The sequence below is a fragment of the Bubalus bubalis genome, chromosome 14 (genome assembly GCF_019923935.1).
Source record: "Bubalus bubalis isolate 160015118507 breed Murrah chromosome 14, NDDB_SH_1, whole genome shotgun sequence".
In the NCBI taxonomy this organism is placed as follows: Eukaryota; Metazoa; Chordata; class Mammalia; order Artiodactyla; family Bovidae; genus Bubalus; species Bubalus bubalis.
Window position 1 is genome coordinate 11,113,175 of NC_059170.1, and position 20,588 is coordinate 11,133,762.

Sequence of the window (20,588 nt, forward strand, 5' to 3'; positions counted from 1 at the left end):
CAGGACTAGGATAAGTCAGTTTTCATTCCAGTCCCAAAGAAAGGCAATGTCAAAGAATGTTCAAACTACCGCACAATTGCACTCATCTCACACGCTAGTAAAGTAATGCTCAAAATTCTCCAAGCCAGGCTTCAGCAATACGTGAACCGTGAACTTCCAGATGTTCAAGCTGGTTTTAGAAAAGGCAGAGGAACCAGAGATCAAATCACCAACATCCACTGAATCATCGAAAAAGCAAGAGAATTCCAGGAAAACATCTATTTCTGCTTTATTGACTATGCCAAAGCCTTTAACTGTGTGGATCACAATAAACTGTGGAAAATTCTTCAAGAGATGGGAATACCGGACCACCTGACCTGCCTCTTGAGAAACCTGTATGCAGGTCAGGAAGCAACAGTTAGAACTGGACATGGAACAACAGACTGGTTCCAAATAGGAAAAGGAGTACGTCAAGGCTGTATATTGTCACCCTGCTTATTTAACTTCTATGCAGAGTATATCATGCAAAATGCTGGGCTGGAAGTAGCACAAGCTGGAATCAAGATTGCTGGGAGAAATATCAATAACTTCAGATATGCAGATGACACTACCCTTATGGCAGAAAGTGAAGAGGAATTAAAAAGCCTCTTGATGAAAGTGAAAGTGGAGAGTGAAAAAGTTGGCTTAAAGCTCAGCATTCAGAAAACGAAGATCATGGCATCTGGTCCCGTCACTTCATGGGAAATAGATCGGGAAACAGTGGAAACAGTGTCAGACTTTATTTTTTGGGGCTCCAAAATCACTGCAGATGGTGATTGCAGCCATGAAATTAAAAGATGCTTACTCCTTGGAAGAAAAGTTATGACCAACCTAGATAGCATATTCAAAAGCAGAGACATTACTTTGCCAAGAAAGGTCCGTCTACTCAAGGCTATAGTTTTTCCAGTGGTCATGTATGGATGTGAGAGTTGGACTGTGAAGAAAGCTGAGAGCCGAAGAATTGATGCTTTTGAACTGTGGTGTTGGAGAAGACTCTTGAGAGTCTCTTGGCCTGCAAGGAGATCCAACCAGTCCATTCTGAAGGAGATCAGCCCTGGGATTTCTTTGGAAGGAATGATGCTAAAGCTGAAACTCCAATACTTTGGCCACCTCATGCAAAGAGTTGACTTATTGGAAAAGACTCTGATGCTGGGAGGGATTGGGGGCAGGAGGAGAAGGGGACGACAGAGGATGAGATGGCTGGATGGCATCACTGACTCGATGTATGTGAGTCTGAGTGAACTCTGGGAGATGGTGATGGACAGGGAGGCCTGGCGTGCTGCGATTCATGGGGTCACAAAAGGTCGGGCATGACTGAGTGACTGAACTGAACTGAACTGAACTGAATGTCACCTGGCAATGAGCCATGGGCAAATAATTTCCTGAGCTTTCGTTTCTTCTGCACAGTGAGTTGCCTTGAGGATGGCATGAGATCACACAGGTTGCTGCAGTTTCCTGTTGCTTCTGTATCAAATTACCACCAACGTGGGGGCTTAAAACAGCACAGACTTACTCTCTTACTGTTCTGGAGGTCAGAAGTCTGAGATTGGTCTCAGTGGGCTAAAGCCAAGGTGATGACAGGGCTGGTTCCTTTTGAGGGTTCTGGGAGGAGAATCCAATTCCTTGATTTTTTAGCTTCTTAGTGGCCGCTGGCATTCCTTGGCTTGTGGCCCCATCCTGCATCTTCAAAGGGCATCACTCTCATCTCAGTTTCCATCATCACATCGTCTTCTCCTCTCCTGTGGTCACATCTGCTCCTGCCTCCCTCTTATAAGGACATGTGTGGTTACATCTAGAGCCTGCTTGTCTAACCCAGGATAATTCTTGCATCTCAGGATCTTCAATCTAATCACATCTGCAAAGCTCCTTTTGCCGTATAAGGTAACATTCACTGGTTCCAGGGATTTAGGACCTGGATATCCCTGGGGCCATTATTCAGCTGACCACATAGGTCAAGTGTCTGGCACATAGTTAGCACTCAGTAAACAGCAGCTTGTCACTCTGCCTCCTGCGTAGAGACTGGAGGATGGGAAGGGGTGTCACATACCCACTCACACATGGTGAAGATTTCCCAGCTGGACTGGTGATTCTTTTTCAAGAAGAGGAGAGAGGTCTTTGTAAAACATAATCTTGAAGTGTTCACCTCCACGGCCTGGGGATTTCAGTCTGGGCTTCCAAGGTGGGGAGGTTCTGCTTAAGCTCTTGGGGGGGTGGCACAGCCCCCCAGACTCAAAACCCATGCCCCTCCACTTCAACTAAAACAAATCAACTTTTTAAAATGTTAAAACACTTGCATAGAGCTTTCTATGTGCCAGGTTCTATTCTAAATACTTTATGTACGGTAATTCTACAATTCTGTGAGGCAGGGGCTATTCATATCCCCACTTTACAGATGGAAAAAAAAAATCAAAGTACAGAGAATTTATGTCACCCACTGTGAAAAAACTGCTCTTAACCACCTCAAATACCAAAATATTTTTTAAAAAATCTGTTTATTTTTCATATTCTTTTGTACTGATGAAGCCATATTATACTACATCTTTTAAAAAATTTATTTGGCTGCACCAGGTCTTCACTGGGGCATGTGGGATCCAGTTCCCTGACTGGAGATTGAAGCCCAGACCCCCTGGATTGTGAGCACAGAGTTTTAGCTACTGGACCACCAGGGAAGTCCTCTACTACATCTTTTATATATTTATAATATATGGTATGAAAATAAGAAAATGCAGATTATGAACATGTAGCTCACCACATGGGCTTCCTCCTGCCCTGTAGCCTTCTGTGTATGTTTGTTCTCAAAACTTTTCACCTTGTCTTATCATTCCTACCAAACTCTAGATCCTTCCAGAGCAGGGGCCACTTCTGGCGTAATGTTCACAATAAAAATAATGGCCAAGTGACTTAACCTCACTGTGCCTCAGTCTCTTCATCTGTAAAATGGTTGTAGTGCCTGTCTCCTAGGGCAGTATGAACCCTTAGTTTATTTCCCATTTTTCCTTATTAGAAGTAGTCTTCCTAGATGTAAATGTAAAAACTGAACTATAAAACTCTGAGAAGAAAATATGGTAGTAAGTTTTTGTGACCTTGAGTTAGACAAAAGCTTCTTAGATGTGACAGCATCAGTATAGGCAACAAAAGGAAAAATAGATAAATTGGAAATCATTAAGCTTAAGAACTTCTGTGCTTCAAAGGACACCATCAAGGAATTGAAAAGACAATAGAATGGGAAAAATATTTGCAAACCCTATATTTGATAAGGTACTTGTATCTAGAATATATTGAGAACTTTTACAACTTAAAAAAATTGAAAACAGGCAAAGAATCTAAATAAACATTTTTTTTCCTAAGAAGATAACATAAATGGTCATTAAACATTTAAAAACATGCTCAACATCATTAGCCACCAGGGAAGTGCAGATCAAAACTACAATGAAATGAGCCTCACAAACCATTATGTGACTAAAATTCAAAAGTGGATAATAATAAGTGTAGACAAGGGTGTAAAGATATTGGAACCCTCATGTTACTAGAAGAAAGTACAATGGTGCACTCAATTCAGAACCAGTCTGGAAGTTCCTCAGAAGTTTAAAAAGAGTTACAACATGACCCAGCAATTCCATGCCTTAAGGTGTACACCCAGGAGAAATGAAAACCTACATCCATCCCCAAACTTGCACAGGAATATCCATAGTAGCATTATACATAGTAACCAGACAGTGGAAACATTCCAAATGTCCTTCAGCTGAGGAACAGATAAACTAAATCTGGTTTATCCACACACACAGTGGACCATTATTGGCAATGGAAAGGGATGAAGTACTATACTATGCTACAAACTGGATAAACTTTGAAACAAAGTTTACATGACATATCCTGCTACAAAAATACCTATTTAAATACCAATTTGTTGGCAGTCCTTAGACTTTTGGAAGGGAGTTGCTGGTAAACTATCTTATGTGCCCAGTCACTTCAGTCATGTCCGACTCTTTGTAGACTGTAGCCCACCAGGCTCCTCTGTCCATGGGGATTCTCCAGGCAAGAATATTGGAGTGGGTTGCCATGCCCTGCTCCAGCAGATCTTCCCAATCCAGGGATCAAACCTGAGTCTCCTGTGTATCCTGCATTGGCAGGCAAATTCTTTACCACTGAGCCACCTGGGGATCCCCAAACATTGTTATAATAATAACCAAAACTGTAACAATAATAATAGCTAATATTTGTTAAGTGCTCAGTTTATGCTAAGCACTCTTGCGTGATTTCATTTCAGACTCCCAGTAATTTTGTGAGGTAAATGTTATTAACCCCATTTCACAGTTGAGGAAACAGACCAGCAAGCAAAAGTCAGAATGTGATGGACTGGAGCTTGTACCCTTCACCCTTCTGATGAGTGTTTATTCATTTATACTCCTTATACCATTTCTCCAGGATAGGTGCTGTTATTATCCCCATTGTACAGATGAGGAGACTGGGGCTCAGGGGGCTCAGGGGGCTCAGGCTTGCCTGAGAGTATAAGGAGCAGACCTAAGACCTACCAGAGCTGTCCCTTTTTAGCTGCACTGCCCTGTGGCTTACCGACTTTGGTCTGCCCCCGCCCCATCATCTGCTGGTTTTCAGAGATGCTGCACAGTTGACTTGGAGGGGCTGCATTAGGCTGGGAGCTCTTCAGATGCCTGCTGGATCTAATTTATCCCCATCCCTAGTACCAGCATGTGGAGGACCTGGTCCAGTTAGTACCAGGAAAGCGCCAGCTCAGTGTAATGGGGAAGAGCTTGGGCAGATACACTTTCTAGCTGTGTGACCTTGAGAAAGTGACTTCACCTCTCTGAAGTCACGTGTGTAAAGGTGATCACAGCACAGAACTGGGCACAAAGAGCTCAACCAATAGTAGACTAATATTATTAATTAGAATATTAGGAGAGACAATTGTTGAGTGGATGCATTAGAACAGAGGTGGGCAAACTTTTCCTGTAAAGCACCAGATGGTAAATGTTTTTGGCCTTGCAGGTCATGGACTGCTATGGCAACCGTTTCAGTTCAGTTCAGTTCAGTTGCTCAGTCATGTCCGAGTCTTTGCAACCCCATGAATTGAATCATGCCAGGCCTCCCTGTCCAACATCAACTCCCGGAGTTCACTCAAACTCATGTCCATCGAGTCAGTGATGCCATCCAGCCAGCTCATCCTCTGTCGTCCCCTTCTCCTCCTGCCCCCAATCCCTCCCAGCATCAGAGTCTTTTCCAATGAGTCAACTCTTCACATGAGGTGGCCAAAGTATTGGAGTTTCAGCTTTAGCATCATTCCTTCCAAAGAACACCCAGGGCTGATCTCCTTCAGAATGGACTGGTTGGATCTCCTTGCAGTCCAAGGGACTCTCAAGAGTCTTCTCCAGCATCACAGTTCAAAAGCATCAATTCTTTGGCTCTCAGCTTTCTTCACAGTCCAACTCTCACATCCATACATGACCACTGGAAAAACCACAGCCTTGAGTAGGTGGACCTTTGTTGGCAAAGTAATGTCTCTGCTTTTGAATATGCTATCTAGGTTGGTCATAACTTTCCTTCCAAGGAGTAAGCGTCTTTTAATTTCATGGCCACAGTCACCATCTGCAGTGATTTTGGAGCCCCCCAAAATAAAGTCTGACAGTTTCCACTGTTCCCCATCTATTTCCCATGAAGTGATGGGACCAGATGCCATGATCTTCGTTTTCTGAATGTTGAGCTTTAAGCCAACCTTTTTACTCTCCTCTTTCACTTTCATCAAGAGGCTTTTGAGTTCCTCTTCACTTTCTGCCATAAGGGTGGTGTCATCTGCATATCTGAGGTTATTGATATTTCTCCCAGCAATCTTGATTCCAGCTTGTGCTTCTTCCGGCCCAGTGTTTCTCATGATGTATTCTGCATAGAAGTTAAATAAGCAGGGTGACAATATACAGCCTTGACGTACTCCTTTTCCCATTTGGAACCAGTCTGTTGTTCCATGTCCAGTTCTAACTGTTGCTTCCTGACCTGCATACAGGTTTCTCAAGAGGCAGGTCAGGTGGTCTGGTATTCCCATTTCTTGAAGAATTTTCCACAGTTTATTGTGATCCACACAGTCAAAGGCTTTGGCATAGTCAATAAAGCAGAAATAGATGTTTTTCTGGAACTCTTTTGCTTTTTCCATGATCCAGTGGATGTTGGCAATTTGATCTCTGGTTCCTCTGCCTTTTCTAAAACCAGCTTGAACATCTGGAAGTTCACGGTTCACGTACTGCTGAAGCCTGGCTTGGAGAATTTTGAGCATTACTTTACTAGCATGTGAGATGAGTGAAATTGTGTGGTAGTTTGAACATTCTTTGATTATGCCTTTCTTTGGGATTTGAATGAAAACTGACCTTTTCCAGTCCTGTGGCAACCGCTTAGCTCTAGACAATAGTAAACAAATACATGTGACTCTGTTCCAATAAAACTTTATTTATATGGACACACATTTAAATTCTGTATAGTTTTCATGTGTGATAAAATACTATTTGGGTTTTTTTTTCACAGCTTTAAAAAGTATAAAAAACATTCTTAGCTCACAGGTGATAGAGAAACAGGCTGGATATGGCCTGTTGCCCTAATTTGCTGACCCCTGCAACAGAATGTGAGTTCTACAAGGGATTTAAAAAAAATCTTTATTTATGTTCTTTGGACTTCCCTGGTGGCTCAGTTGGTAAAGAATCTGCCTGCAATGCGGGAGACCTGGGTTCAATCCCTGGGTTGGGAAGATCCCCTGGAGAAGGGAAAGGCTACCCATTCCAGTATTCTGGCCTGGAGAATTCCATGGACTGTATAGTCCATGGGGTCGAAAAGAGTCAGACACGACTGAGTGACTTTCACTTAATTACTTATGTTCTTTGGCTATGCCGGGTCTTAGTTGTGGCAGGCAGGATCTTAGTTCCCGGACCAGGGATCAAACCCGGGCTCCCTGTATTGGGAGCATGGAGTTTTAGTCCCTGGACTACCAGGGAAGTCCCCCTACAAGGGATTTTTTAGATACTTGGCTTGCTATCGTAGCCACAGCACCCAGAAAATTCCTAACATATAGCAGGCATTCCATAAAGTTGCATTAACTGAATAAATCTGGAAGTCAAAGTGGGTCTGAAGCTGGCCCTTTAAGGCTGGGAGGTGGAAGGAGGGAAAGGAACATTCCAGATGGGGGAACAACCAGAGCAGAGGAGTCAGGGGTACCTCCTGTGGGTGTCCCTGCTTTGGCCCAGTAAAGCCATCAGAGCTTGATGGAGACGCCTGGGCAACGAGGCCAGCTATTCCGGGGTGGTGAGGGGTCCAGGGTGGGGAAGGGAGACAGGAGTGAGGGTCGACACTCTGGGAGTGCTCCCACCGGGTTATGGCCCTGCCCCATCCCTGAGCCACCACCAGCCTTATTTTTAACCTGCTGACGAAAGAAAATCTGATGAAATCAAGAAGGGTGACTGATCCTTGCCCCACCCCCTGCCCCAGTTACTGCTCCTTCCCTTCTCTACAGAAGGGGCAGAGCCCTCCTGGGAGACCCGCCCCAAAAGCCCTTCCCCAAGTGGTCATAGGAAAAGAAATGGTGCCTGCATTTCCCTAGCAGGCCCTGGATTCAGGGAGGGAGCCTGGTGCTTGAAGGGAGACCCTCAAGGCTCCTGGATGGTTGAGCAGGCTGGGAACTGCCCAAGAGAGAGCTGGATGTTTCTATCTGTCCAGCACAGGCTTCTCAAATTTTAATGAGCAGTGGAAGCAGCTGGAAGGCTTATAAAACACAGATTCCTGGGCTCCTCCTGAGAAATTCTGATTCAGTGGATCTGGGGTGGAGCCCCCCCAATCTGCATTTGCAACAAGTGCCCAGATGATGAGGGGCTGGGGTCTGCCTGGACCACACTGTGAGTGCCATTGGACTAGAAGATAGCCTCTGGACCGCAGCACTTCAGCCTGCCGTTTACCTGGTAAGCTGCCAGATACCCCCTATCAGGGCCGCTTCAGGCTGAGAATCTGGGTAGCCTTGAAGGCCGTGCTAAGCACTTTGGACTTTACTTTCTGCAAGATAGGAAGCCTTGCAGAGACTGTCAGCAAGAGGTGAGGCAAGCAAGCTGCGTGTGGTCGGTTGTAGGGAGTGAGTCTGGAAGCAGGGAGGTTACAGAGGGCAGGGGGAAACCTGGCAGGAGGAGCCATGGAAAGATGGAGAATAGGCAGATCAAGAGCCTCGGGGGGAGCAGGAGAGACAGGAGTTGGTGGTGCTTGTTTGTGAATATTGAAAGATGAGGAAGGAGGGTGTGGGAGACACTGGGATTCCTGGCTTGAGGGCTAGGGAGCTGAGGGGCCATTCCTGAGATCAGAGGCATTGGAGCAGGGGCTGGTAAGGTATTCAATCAGTCAAGAGTGCCTCCTTCAAACCCAGCAGCCTTTATTACCTTGGGCTGTGTGGCCATTCCCCTCTGACCCCTGTTCTGGTTGCCCTGGAGGGTCCATTGTTGATTCTCTAGAACCTTCCAGGGCTCAGTGTGAAGACTGCCATTCTGGCCTGAGGAGTCCGTTCTGCAACACAGCTTCCCAGGAAACAAGCCTCATCCAGCTCACACCACCAAAAAAGGACATTTTCTCAGTTTGAAGGTTTGCCCAGTCTTTCCCCTCCTCCCCCACCCAACCTGGGGTTTCAGGTTTCCAGGGAAGTGTCTCTGAAAATTTAGATCTTTGAATCACACATACCCATGTACAGGCAAATGTGTGTCTGGGGTTGTGCATGCACTACATTTTTTCTTTTTCTTAGTTTTTAATTGTATAGTTGATTTGCAATATCATGCAAGTTTCAGACGTGCAGCCCAGTGATTTGATTATACATATGTGTGTGTGTATACTCTTTCAGATTCTTTCCCCTTATAGGTTATTACATAATATTGACTATAGTTTCCTGTGCTATACAGTAGGCCCTTGTTGGTTCCACAGTTGGTTTCGGTGTAACAAATGTTATCTTTCTCCTCCTCCTCCTTCTCTACCGCTGCCAACACCCTCATCAACACCATCACCATCCCTCAGCCCCATCCTGGGCTAAACACCTTCCTATGTTGCTTCTCAGCCATTCACATCAACTCCAAGAGGGGAGAATTATTACCCTACAGACATAGAAACTGAGGCATGGAGAGGCAAAGCCATTCACCCAAGGTCCTAGAGTCCTTGTAGGGTTGGGACTAGGGGGAGGTGAGTGAGGTGAGTCATACAAGTGCAGGGTCTGGATCTGGACTTTATTGACGTTTTTTTCATAACTTGTTCATCAAGGATTATTGCTGCATTAATTTTGACGTTAAAAAATACTGCATTCAAGTACTGTTTTTCTGGATTACTGAGGTTTTTTATTTTTTTTGGTCAGCCCCCTAAATTTTGAGCCTGAGGTGAATGCTTCATTTGTACCCTAGCCCCAGCCATGGCCGAGCCAAAATTAGAATCCAGGGCTGCTGATTCCAAAAGCATGCTCTTTATTCTCTATGCTGCCCCCTTGCCCATGCAGATGTACATGTATGTATGTGTGCATTCTTTTACGGATTCTTTCATTCAGTATAATCTTATTTTCTTCAGTAAACATTTCTGTGGCAGTGGAGGGACTTAGAAACCAGACAGTTCTGGGTTTGAGCTCCACTACTTATTATTACTTTGGCTGTGCTGGGCCTCTAGCTGTGGTGTCCGGGCTTTGCCTTGAGGTGAGTGGGGCTTCTCTTGTAGACCACAGGCTCTGGAGCCTGCAGGGCTCAGTAGTTCCTGTGTGTGGGCTTAGTTGCCCAGCAGCATTGGAATCTTAGTTCCCTGACCAGGGATAGAACCCATGTCCCCTGCATTGGAAGGCAGATTCTTAATCACTGGACCACCAGGGAAGTCCCCCACTACTTACTGTTGAGTGGATGGACAAACCTGTGACAAAAGGCACAGACTCTAGGCCCAAGAAAGTCTTTGTTTGAAACCTTGCTTTCACTTGCTGGTTGGATAAGTTGTAGGTGGGCTCCTTAAACCTTCTTGTGCCTTGGATTTCTCCTCTGGAAAGAGGGATGATGGTGATAACATGGGCCACAAAGAGTACCTGGGGAAATGAAATGGATTAATTTCTATAAAGCTCTTGGCATGTTGTAAATGCTTTGTAAATGTCAGTTGTTACTTGGCATCCTTGAGCAAGGTATTGCTCTGAGACTCAGTTTCCCCACCTGTGGAGTAGAGTCAGTAAAACCTACCTCCCAGGCAGTTTTGAGGATTGTAAGGTGTAATGTAGGCAAAAGGCTTGGCACCTGGAGGGAGCTTAGTAAACTTCATCTCTAGATGGGGCTCAATTCGTGCTGGAGATACACGCAGATCAAATCCCCAAGGAAAGTGACTCGTCTGCTCATGGGGACACTGATTGGACCTTTCAGTTCCCCAAAGACATGACGCTTGTAGACCCTTTCAGGACCTTTGCACATGCCCTTCCCTCTGCCTGGCTTACTGTTCCCGCCTCAGTGCTGATGAGCCAATCAGTGGATGTGTCAGTTTCAGGTCTCAACTGTCACATCCTCGAGGAAACCTTGCCTGATCCCCCCTCCACCACCCATCTACTTCAAGCCTTCCTGTTGGACATTTTCATCACATTCTATATGCTTCCTTTACGGCACTTCTCACAATGGCACTTAATTGTGCTGTGCTTAATCGCTCAGTCATGTCCGACTTTGCGACCCCACGGACTGTAGCCCTGCAGGCTCCTCTGTCGGTGGGATTCTCTAGGCAAGAATATTGGAATGGGTTGCCATGCCCTCTTTCAGGGCATCTTTCCAACCCAGGGATCAAACCTAGGTCTCTAGCATTGCAGGCAGATTCTTTACTGTCTGAGCCACTACAGAAGCCCAAGAATACTGCCGTGGGTGGCCCATCCTTTCTCCAGGGGAACTTCATGACCCAGGAAGTGAACAGGGATCTCTTGCATTGCATGCAGATTCTTTACCAGCTGAACTACCAGGGAATCCCTTTTATTTGATTACATTATATTAAATAATTTTGGTTGCTTGCATCCAGCCCATCTCCTTCTTTTGAAAGGCGCTTGTCTTGCCCCTGGAATCTTGGCTCCTGACCAACCACAGCACACTCTTCAGAGCAGCACAGGGTCTGGAATCATCTTGCCTGGGTTCAAAATCCCAGTTCCTGCACTTAGGGACTCTGTGACCTTGGGCAAGTTACTTACCCTGCCTGTGCCTCAGTTTCCTTTTCTGTAAAATAGGGACAATAATAAGAGCACCAGCTTCCTAAGGCATCATGATGATTACATGAGATAATCTTTAATTTCTTTACCTTGAAGTCCATTGGTTAGTAGGGCTGTTAATATTTTTGTAGGTGCTTTTCCTAGTTAGGTTAGATTAACAGCTGAAATAAACATCCCCCAAATCTTAGGCGCTTAATGCAGTAGACATTTAAGGCTTGCTGAGTTCAATGTTTAAATTTAATGCTCAAATGTTGCATGTTTAATATGAAACTGTTGGGGAGGTGGGCTTTGTTCTATGCAATAATCATTTGTGGACCCAAGTTCCTTCCACTGTGTTTCTTGACCCTGGGGGCCACAGGGGATTCTGTGGATAGAATTCAGCGGGTCTGTGAATCTGGATGCTGCCTTAGGTTAGATTCCCTAGAAGCTGAGTCTGAAATGAGGATTCTTGCATGGGCAATTAATGGAGCAAGTGCTCTCAGAAGCAAGGGGAAGTGAGAGAGGCAGGCTGGGACATAGAAGTAGCTAAGCAGGAATGTGTTCTGGAGTCCTTCAACCTCATCCCACGGTGGGGCTCTGGAGCCTGAGCAGTACCTCAAGAGTTGGTTCCTCTTGGGGCAAAAAGGGGCTGGCTGGTGTCAGCAGTCATTGGTTATAGGCTCCTTGGGTTGGGGAGGGGTATGGACCTTTGGAACAAGGTGGCTTCTTATTGGTTCCAGTTCTGAGACAGCAGTGAGTCATCAGCCATCAGTTTAGCAGCCAAGGGCGGGTGCATTTGCCCAGTGAAGGGATCCGGACAAGGAAAACCACGCACATCTCTATTTTTACTGACGTGTAACTGAAATTTAGTATTTTCTTCAATTACAGAAGTCGGCAATAAATCACAGTAGTATTAGCAGTATCTCTGACTTTGTCACTCATAGAAATCACATATATTTTCATGCCACATTCCTGTTGTTGCATGTATCCTTAAAATATCCTTTATGCCAATCTATACTTTTAAATTATGGTGGTCAATAGGCCTGCCGAATATTTTGTCTCATGTGTTAATAAAGAAGAATATACATTATTATATTACAGATTTGTCCCTTTAAATATTCTGGTAACAATGTGTCAGTGTAATTGCATGTCTTTGTAATCCTGTGTAGTTTATGCATTTTAAAACAGTACACCGAGAAAGGGTCCAGAGGTGTCACCAGGTTGAAAAGAGCTGTGACACAAATGAGGTTAAGTCCCTTGTTCTGGGGGCTTGGCTCCTGCATTTTACCAGCAACAGCGGAGAAGAGAGAGGGCACTGTGGATTACAGGACAGGTTTTTGTGGACCATGCCTGGAAATGGCATCATCCTGTCTTCCCACAATGCTTTAGCCAGTCACCTGACCACACCTAACCCCAGGGAGGCTGGAAAATGAAGTCCGTCTGTGTGCTCTGAGAGAAGAGGAAATGGTCTGGGGAATGCACAACAGCCTGGACCACAGGGCTTAATAAATATTCATTGACAGCCCAAGTGAACAAAAGTGTTGTCTAGGGTGTCTCTTTGTGGGTGGGGGGAGGAAGGGCAGAGAGTGTTGGTTCTCCTGAGGGATCCTGAGACTCCACCGTGTCGTCTCCTTAGGACAAGCCACGCCAAGGCCAAAGCTGAGGCAGCAGAACAGGCTGCCCTGGCTGCTAACCAAGAGTCCAACATTGCCCGCACTTTGGCCAGGGAGCTGGCTCCAGACTTCTACCAGCCAGGTAGGGCCAGCCAGGGAGGGGACTGGCCGGGATGGGGTGGGGGAAGTCTGTGGGGTGGGGATGGGGAGGTGGACACCTTTTTCTTTGCTTGGTGGAAAGCTGAGATGCTCCACTGGGTCACACATGCCTGTGAGCATCTGTGGGGCGTGGTGCAGGCATGGGATGGGATGAGTCAAGGGGACTCAGGCTGAGATTGGGGTGGTAATAACAGAGGTTTCCCCAACTGGAGCCTGTCTCCTCTCTCTGGTAAATGAGGCTGCAGAGTGAGGAGGACCTCCTGGCTCTGATCCAGACTTTGCCCTTCAATACAGTGGTGGGAGTCCATCAGGATGGGCGACTGGTGCTCTCCATGTTGAAGGGTTTTGGGGTCGCTAAGAGTTGGGCACGACTGAGTGACTTCACTTTTACTTTTCAATGCATTGGAGAAGGAAATGGCAACCCACTCCAGTGTTCTTGCCTGGAGAATCCCAGGGACAGGGGAGCCTAGTGGGCTGCCGTCTATGGGGTCACACAGAGTTGGGCACAACTGAAGTGACTTAGCGGCAGCAGCAGCAAGGCAGAAGGAAATGGCAATCCATTCCAGTATTTTTGCCTGGAAAATCTCATGGACGGAGGAGCCTGGTAGGCTGCAGTCCATGGGGTCACGAAGAGTCGGAGAGGACTGAGCGACTTCCCTTTCACTTTTCATTTTCATGCATTGGAGAAGGAAATGGCAACCCACTCCACTATTCTTGCCTGGAGAATCCCAGGGACGGGGGAGCCTGGTGGGTTGCCGTCTATGGGGTCGCACAGAGTCGGACACGACTGAAGCGACTTAGCAGCAGCAGCAGCAAGGGAGGCTAGATGCAAGACCTGAGTGCAGATCTCAGCCCGGCAGGAGGAGTCTAGCGTCCCATCACAGTGCGCCCCCTGCTGGTCCCAGAAAGAGCGACGCTGGCTGGCAGCCTCTGCTTGGGTAGTCATAGCAACAGCTGTCACTACGCGCCAGGTTCTGCGCTCAGCATTTCACAGGCATTTTTTTTTTCCCACTCGATTAATCTTACAGTTAGTATTTATGAAATAGATATCATTAGGCCTGTTTTTCAGATAAGAGAATGGAAAGAGGCCGGTGTGACCATAAAGAGCATAAACTCTGGAGCCAGACTTAGCCTGTGTGCCAGCCCCGGCTCCGCTCTTGGTCAACTGGGTGACTTTGGGCAAGGCATTTTACCTTTATGAGCCTCCTTTTCTTCTTATGTGCTGCTAAGTCGCTTCAGTCATGTCCGACTCTGTGCGACCCCATAGATGACAGCCCACCAGGCTCCCCCGTCCCTGGGATTCTCCAGGCAAGAACATTGGAGTGGGTTGCCATTGCCTTCTCCGAGTTCTTATGTGCAGTGGAGGCTAAATAATAGCATCCACCTCATAGGGTTATTCCGCAGAAGGCAATGGCACCCCACTCCAGTACTCTTGCCTGGAAAATCCCGTGGACGGAGGAGCCTGGTAGGCTGCAGTCCTTGGGGTAGCTAAGAGTCGGACACGACTGAGAGACTTCACTTTCACTTTTCACTTTCATGCATTGGAGAAGGAAATGGCAACCCATTCCAGTGTTCTTGCCTGGAGAATCTCAGGGACGGGGGAGCCTGGTGAGCTGCCGTCTATGGGGCTGCACAGAGTCGGACACGACTGAAGCAACGCAGCAGCATAGGGTTAGTCAAAGGAGTAAATGAGTTTAGTATTGGGGAATGGCTTAAAAACAGTGTTCTTGGCACCTGGTGGCTGCAGGTCAGTGCTGGCTGAGTAAGTTGACGAGACTCAGCGGGGTTGGAGCGGCTTGCCCAAGGTCAGCCGGTGCGGGGACCCGGCTTCGAATCCCACCTCCCCTTGTGGTCCCCTCGCAGGTCCGGAGTATCAAAAGCGCCGGCTGCTCCAGGAGATCCTGGAGAACTCGGAGAGCCTGCTGGATTCCCCTGACCGGGGCCCCGGCGCCGCGGGCCTCCCGGAGCGGCTCCGCGAGAGCCCGGAGCTGCACGAGCGGGAGACCCCGGCGCCCGAGGGTGGCCCCCCGTCGCCGGCCGGGACGCCCCCGCAGCCCAAGCGGCCCCGTCCGGCCGCGGCGTCCAAAAACGGCCTGCTGAGCCCGGGCGCCTGGAACGGTGAACCCGGCGGCGGCGGCGGCGGCGAGGGCAGCCGGCCGGTCACGCCGTCCGACGGCGCGGGTCGCCGCAGCCCCGCCCGGCCGGCCAGCGAACGCATGGCCATCGAGGCGCTGCAGGCGCCGCCCGCGCGGTCGGAGGAGCCGGAGGTGGCGCTGTACCAGGGCTACCACAGCTACGCCGTGCGCACCGCGCCGCCCGCGCCGCCGCCCTTCGAGGACGAGCCCGAGGCCCCCGCCGCCGACTCCGTGCCCCCCTCCCCGGCCGCCGCCGCCGCGCCCGGGACGGCGTCCCCGCCCCGAAGCCCCGCGCCGGCGCCCGAGAGCCCCGCCAAGCTGGAACCCAAGCCCATCGTGCCCAAAGCCGAACCCAAGGTCAAGGCCCGCAAGACGGAGGCCCGAGGGCTGACCAAGGCTGGGGCCAAGAAGAAGGCTCGGAAGGAGGCCGCGGCGGCGGCAGAGGTCGAGGTGGAGGAGGTGAGGCTGCTGGTGGAAGGGGGGGAGGGGCGGGGAGCTGGAAGTGGGGGGAGCGGGGAGCTGGAAGTGGGATTCGGGGGGCAGATGACCGGGGGACCAGGGTGATGGCACAGGACAGGGCAGGGGGGGAACCCCTGCCGGGATGTGGGCTTAGTTAGGTGCAGCCTGACCCAGGGTTACAGGCAGAGTGCCCCCACCTTGGGCAGGGGCTGGCCTGTGTACAGTTGTCTGGGCGCTTCTTTGGAGGAGGCGACTAGGAGTCCCAAGCAGCTAGGCTGTGGGCTGCTCATGTTTATGAAGGATCTAGGCTGGGCTCCAATAGCCTCTACTACAAGGTGTAGCAGGGAGGGCTTTGGGGGGATGGAGGAGGGGTTCATTAGGGGGGTGGGTCCTGGCCCTCTGGCCTTGTTAGGGGAGCAGGAAGCTATGGTGCCAAAGACTGAAGCTGGGCTCAAAGGGCCTGAGAGATGCAGCCCCAGAGGAATTAGCAGTGGGTACGGCCATGTACTTGTATTCCAGTCCCAGCTCTGCCCGCTGTGTGTCCTGGGATATGTTCTCGACCCTCTCTGGACCCTGAGCAGTTTGGTTGATTATTTCTTCCAAGAATCCTTCCAGCTCGGATGGTCTGTCCAGGTGCTGGACACTGAGGAGGGTCAGGGTGGGGGAGTGTGCTCTCCTGGGGACTCAGGCAGCCTGTCTCTGCTGTTCCCAGGTCCCCAACACCGTCCTCATCTGCATGGTGATCCTGCTGAACATCGGCCTGGCCATCCTGTTCGTTCACCTGCTGACCTGACCTCGTCCCCCAGGTGAGGCCTGGAGGAGAGCATGGCAGTCTCTGGGGAGGAGAGGAAGGGCCTGCTGGGCCACTGTCTTGTGGTTAATTGAGGCCCATCCCCCAGCAGGGGCAGGGACCTAGAGTGTGGATTTGAGAGATCATCTCTCCCCAATGCGCGCGCGCGCACACACACACACACACACACACACACCCTCGTTGGCCCAACATGCACAGAACACTGGCTGTCTGTCAGGTGAACACTGGGGGCTTCATTCATTCATTCACGAACTCACCATTCATTTGTTGTGGTTGTTGTTTAGTTCCTAAGTTGTGTCCAACTCTTTTGCAACACCACAGACTGTAGCCCTCCAAGCTCCTCTGTCCATGGGATTTTCCAGGCAAGAATACTGAAGTGGGTTGCCATTTCCTTCTCCAGGGGTTCTTCCCCACCCAGGGATCGAACCCGTGTCTCCTGCATTGGCAGGTGGATTCTTTACCCCTGAACCACCAGGGAAGCCCATTTAACCACTCTTTACTGAGCGCCTGCTCTGCTGGGAATAGGGACAGAGCAGGGACACATTCCTGCCCTAAGAAATGAGGCGAATGTGAGAGTAAACCTTTAACTTATGGCTCATTATGTAAAAGTCTTGCAGTTTAAACATTAAGCAGAATAGTTCCTGACCTCCTCCCCACAGAGCTCCGAAAGTCTAGACTGAGGTTGCGGGGATGGCCGAATCCTCTCTCCCTGTCCTCCGGTTCTCCCTTGCTTGCACTCTCCACCCACCTCCCTCAGTCCTCTTCCTGAACCCTGCTGTCAGTCAGTTGGTTCCATCAGTTGGTTTTCTCCCAGTGATGGAGCTCAGGAGCTGGGTAAGGTCCGGTGAAAAAGAAGTGGACAGGGCTGGGGTGAAGGAAAATGGCCCTCGCTGGTCTCAGGATGAAGTAGCCACATGCATGCGTGCTAAGTCACTTCAGTTGTGTCCGACTCTTTGTGATCCTGTGGACCAAAGCCTGCCAGCCTCCTCTGTCCATGGGATTCTCCAGGCAAGAATACTGGAGTGGGTTACCATGCCCTCCTCCAGGGGATCTTCCCGACCCAGGGATCCAACCCATAGTCTCTTAGGTCTCCTGCATTGGCAGGTGGGTTCTTTACCACCATCACCACCTGGGAAGCCCAAAGTAGCCACAAGGCAAATCAAATCTTTCTCATACTAGGACCAGCCTTTACACTGTAAATCCTGTGTTTGGTGCTGCTAACAAGAGTTGCTGCCTCTTGCCTTGCTCCCCTCAAAGATCCCCTCCCTCGACTCTAGCTTAGTATGGGCTGGAGGTTCCTACTCAGTCCCAGCGGAGAAGGAGAAGGGTAAATAGCCAGTGACAATATTAACCTGGTAGGTGCTGCCCTGGGAGTGGATGCTGGCCCCAGCGGGGTCCGTGTTTCCTAGGGAATCTGGGAGTGGTTGCAGCGGGGGACTGCCGACTTCCTGACCTGAAGGATGGTGAGGGGCGAGCCAGATGGCAGTGAGGGAGGGGAGGAGAGGAGGGCAGCATGTACCAGGCAAAGGGAGCAGGCAGAGGCAGCCTCCAGCAGGGCCTTGCATGGGCCAAGGAGGGGCCTCTGGGGCTTGTCTCTGGTCCCACTGAGTCAGAGCCCAAGGCCAAGGCTTGAGGGCTTGCAGAGGCGGGGATGGTGCTGGTGATAGAGATCTTGCCCCAGAGAGGATCAGACCTACTCCTTGAACCCTGCCCAGAGCCTGGCTCAGCCTCGCCCTACCCCCCACCCCTGCTTTCATCCCTCCTCCATCCTTCCCGCACCTGGACCTCTTTTCTTCTCTTTGCAGAGCCAGGAGTTCCTGCTGAGGATGCATGGACCCATCTTTTGCAGAGCCAGGCAGGGCGGCTGAGGAGGACTGGACCTGCTTGCTGGGGGTCCACTCGCATCCACACCACAAACATTTAAGGAGGCTTCCTGTGGCATCTGTGCCCAGACGCAGGCAGTGCCCAGAGGAAGAGAAAAGTGCTGGGCACTGTCCGGGAGCTCTCTGCCCAGTGGCAGGGAAAGCCCTGAAAGAAGAGCCCTGGTCTTGAACTTCCCAATCTGCTCCATCCCCCATCCCCATCCACTCCCTCGCCTCCACCCCTACCCTAGGTCACTCCCTCCCCAGGCTTTTTGTGTTTTGGGAGAAGTCACCAAACCAGGATGTTAAATCCCAGCCCCCTCCTTCCTACCCTCCCTGGCTTTATTTTAAACTTCTGAGGCCTCCCAGGCAAGCGGAGGAAGTAACGAGATCCCTGTGGTGGGCCATGGCGGGTGATGCTCTCAGCCCACCAGCCCTTCTTGTCTCAGTCCCGACCCCTCCCACACTCTGTCCGTTGCTTCCAGATGCTCAGGATGACAATAGAGGAAGTGGACATCTTCTGTTTGAATATCCCAGAATACAGGGCTTCTGTATCCTCCCACCGGTCCAGTTAGCTTCCCTCTGGACCAGCAGGCGAGGGGGAGACGACGTGAGGGTTTGGGACCTTTGGCTGGGAAGCCGCTGACCAGGTGGCCAGGGGGTGGGGGAGGGTGTGTGGGGAGAAGGGCTGAGGGGCAGTTAGGATGGCCCTGTTTCTGAGGGCGCCTGAGCCTGGGGCTGGCATTACACATGGGGGCTTCGAGGATGCTGAGGGTGAGGAGAGGTCACCCTGCAGGAGCCGTGGGGCTGGTGAGATAAAGCCTCAGGGATGCCCATGAACTGGTTTGTCCGCTTCCGCTCCCAGGGGCCACCACAGGCTTGATTGGTGGGGGGTGCTGAGCATGGAAGCCCAGGCAGCTTTCGCTGGGGCAGACTCTCAGGCCGATGCTGAAGAAGGCTGCTTGTCAGCCAGCGTGTCCCAGGGAGAGGGGAGCAGGTATGGGGTTCCTGCCGTCTGTGATAAGCTCCTCGGCTTGCTTGGCAGGAGCCAGTCTTTGCATGTAGCCCCTTTCTGATGTGCTGTGTACCATGCTGCTTTCTCCTGTCCCTGGTGCTGGCTGGGGGTGGGTGGGGGCTGAGGGCTGTGGCCTCGGCACTGGGAAGGATGGAGGGCCAGTGGTCCAGGCCCCTTTGAGCAGGGGGAAGGACGTGACCAGGACATTTAAACTGAGTTGGAGGGGAGCAGCTGCTTTTCTGTCTTTGTTTCTCTGCTCCTTGGGGGCTGGGGCGGGGGTAGTCTGGCCTCCCCCCCCCGGCTTGCTCTTTGACCTAAAGTTTGTTTCTGATGGCGTCAGCTTTCCCTTCCTCCCTCAATACTTGGGAACCTTCCTTCCAACTCCACACTTACTGTTTCAAGCACTGCTGGGGAGCCTGTGGGTTCTGCCGTCCTCCAGGGCCTCCGCCATCGTGTGTGGGCTTTTCTGGACAAGTAGGGCAAGAGGAGGGTGGGCCGGGCATGCTTCTTAGGGGAGACAGGCTCCAGGCCTGGGCTCTGAGGTCACTGTCTGGGGTTTTTGGTCTGGCTCAGGGTTGGGGATAAGCCTCTGGCTACCAGGGCTCCTGGGTGGGGTCTTGTTTGGGGGTTGGTATTTGGGGTGAAGGTTCAGGAAGCTGCTGTCTATGCAATAATAAACTTGCATCTGCTCACAGGCTGTGCCTGGGCTGCGGGGTCTGCTTGTGGCCTCAGGATGGGGGACTGGTCTGAGGAGGAGGAGGGAAGCTGAGGACCCTGGGTCATGCTGGGTCAGGCCCTGCCTCTCTTACAGTTTCCATAATACCTCCTGTGTGTGCACCTGCTCAGTCGTGTCTGACTCTCTGCAACCCCGTGGACTGTAGCCCACCAACCTCCTCTGTCCATGGGATCAGCTCGGCAGGAATACTGGAGTGGTTTGCCATTTCCTCCTCCAGGGGATCTTCGCAACCCAGGGATCGAACCCAAGTCTCCTGCAGCTCCTGCATTGACAGGCAGATTCTTTACCATTGCACCACCTGGGAATACCTCCTGAGGGGTGGCGGAAAGGCTTCAGTCCTGACAGGGGCTCCCCAAAGGCCACAGACCTTCTAGGGAAGACCTTGGGTTTGTAAAGCCAACTTCTAAAAGATTCCCTGAGCAGCATATAGCAAAAGAAAGAGCCTGCCTTTTGGAAAAAAATCTTTGGCCACCCACCCCGCAGGATCTTAGTTCCCCAGTCAGGGATGGAACCTGTGCCCCCTGCTTTGAGAGTCTTAACCACTGGACCTCCAGGGAAGTCCCAAAAGAGCCAGCCTTTTGAGATTGGCTTC

The 20,588-nt window shown here is 50.4% G+C and overlaps 1 protein-coding gene across 1 annotated transcript in view; it reads left to right on the top strand.

The window, feature by feature from the left end:
- The window catches only part of JPH2 (junctophilin 2), a 75,335-nt gene extending 55,380 nt beyond the window's left edge, over positions 1–19,955 (top strand). Inside the window, exons 3-6 of the mRNA XM_025263433.3 lie at positions 12,843–12,961; positions 14,842–15,572; positions 16,285–16,378; positions 18,189–19,955. Of these exons, the coding sequence (XP_025119218.2) occupies positions 12,843–12,961; positions 14,842–15,572; positions 16,285–16,365 (931 nt within the window). The 3' untranslated portion in view covers positions 16,366–16,378; positions 18,189–19,955. The remainder of the gene's footprint in view (positions 1–12,842; positions 12,962–14,841; positions 15,573–16,284; positions 16,379–18,188) is intronic.
- Positions 19,956–20,588: the final 633 nt, after the last annotated feature.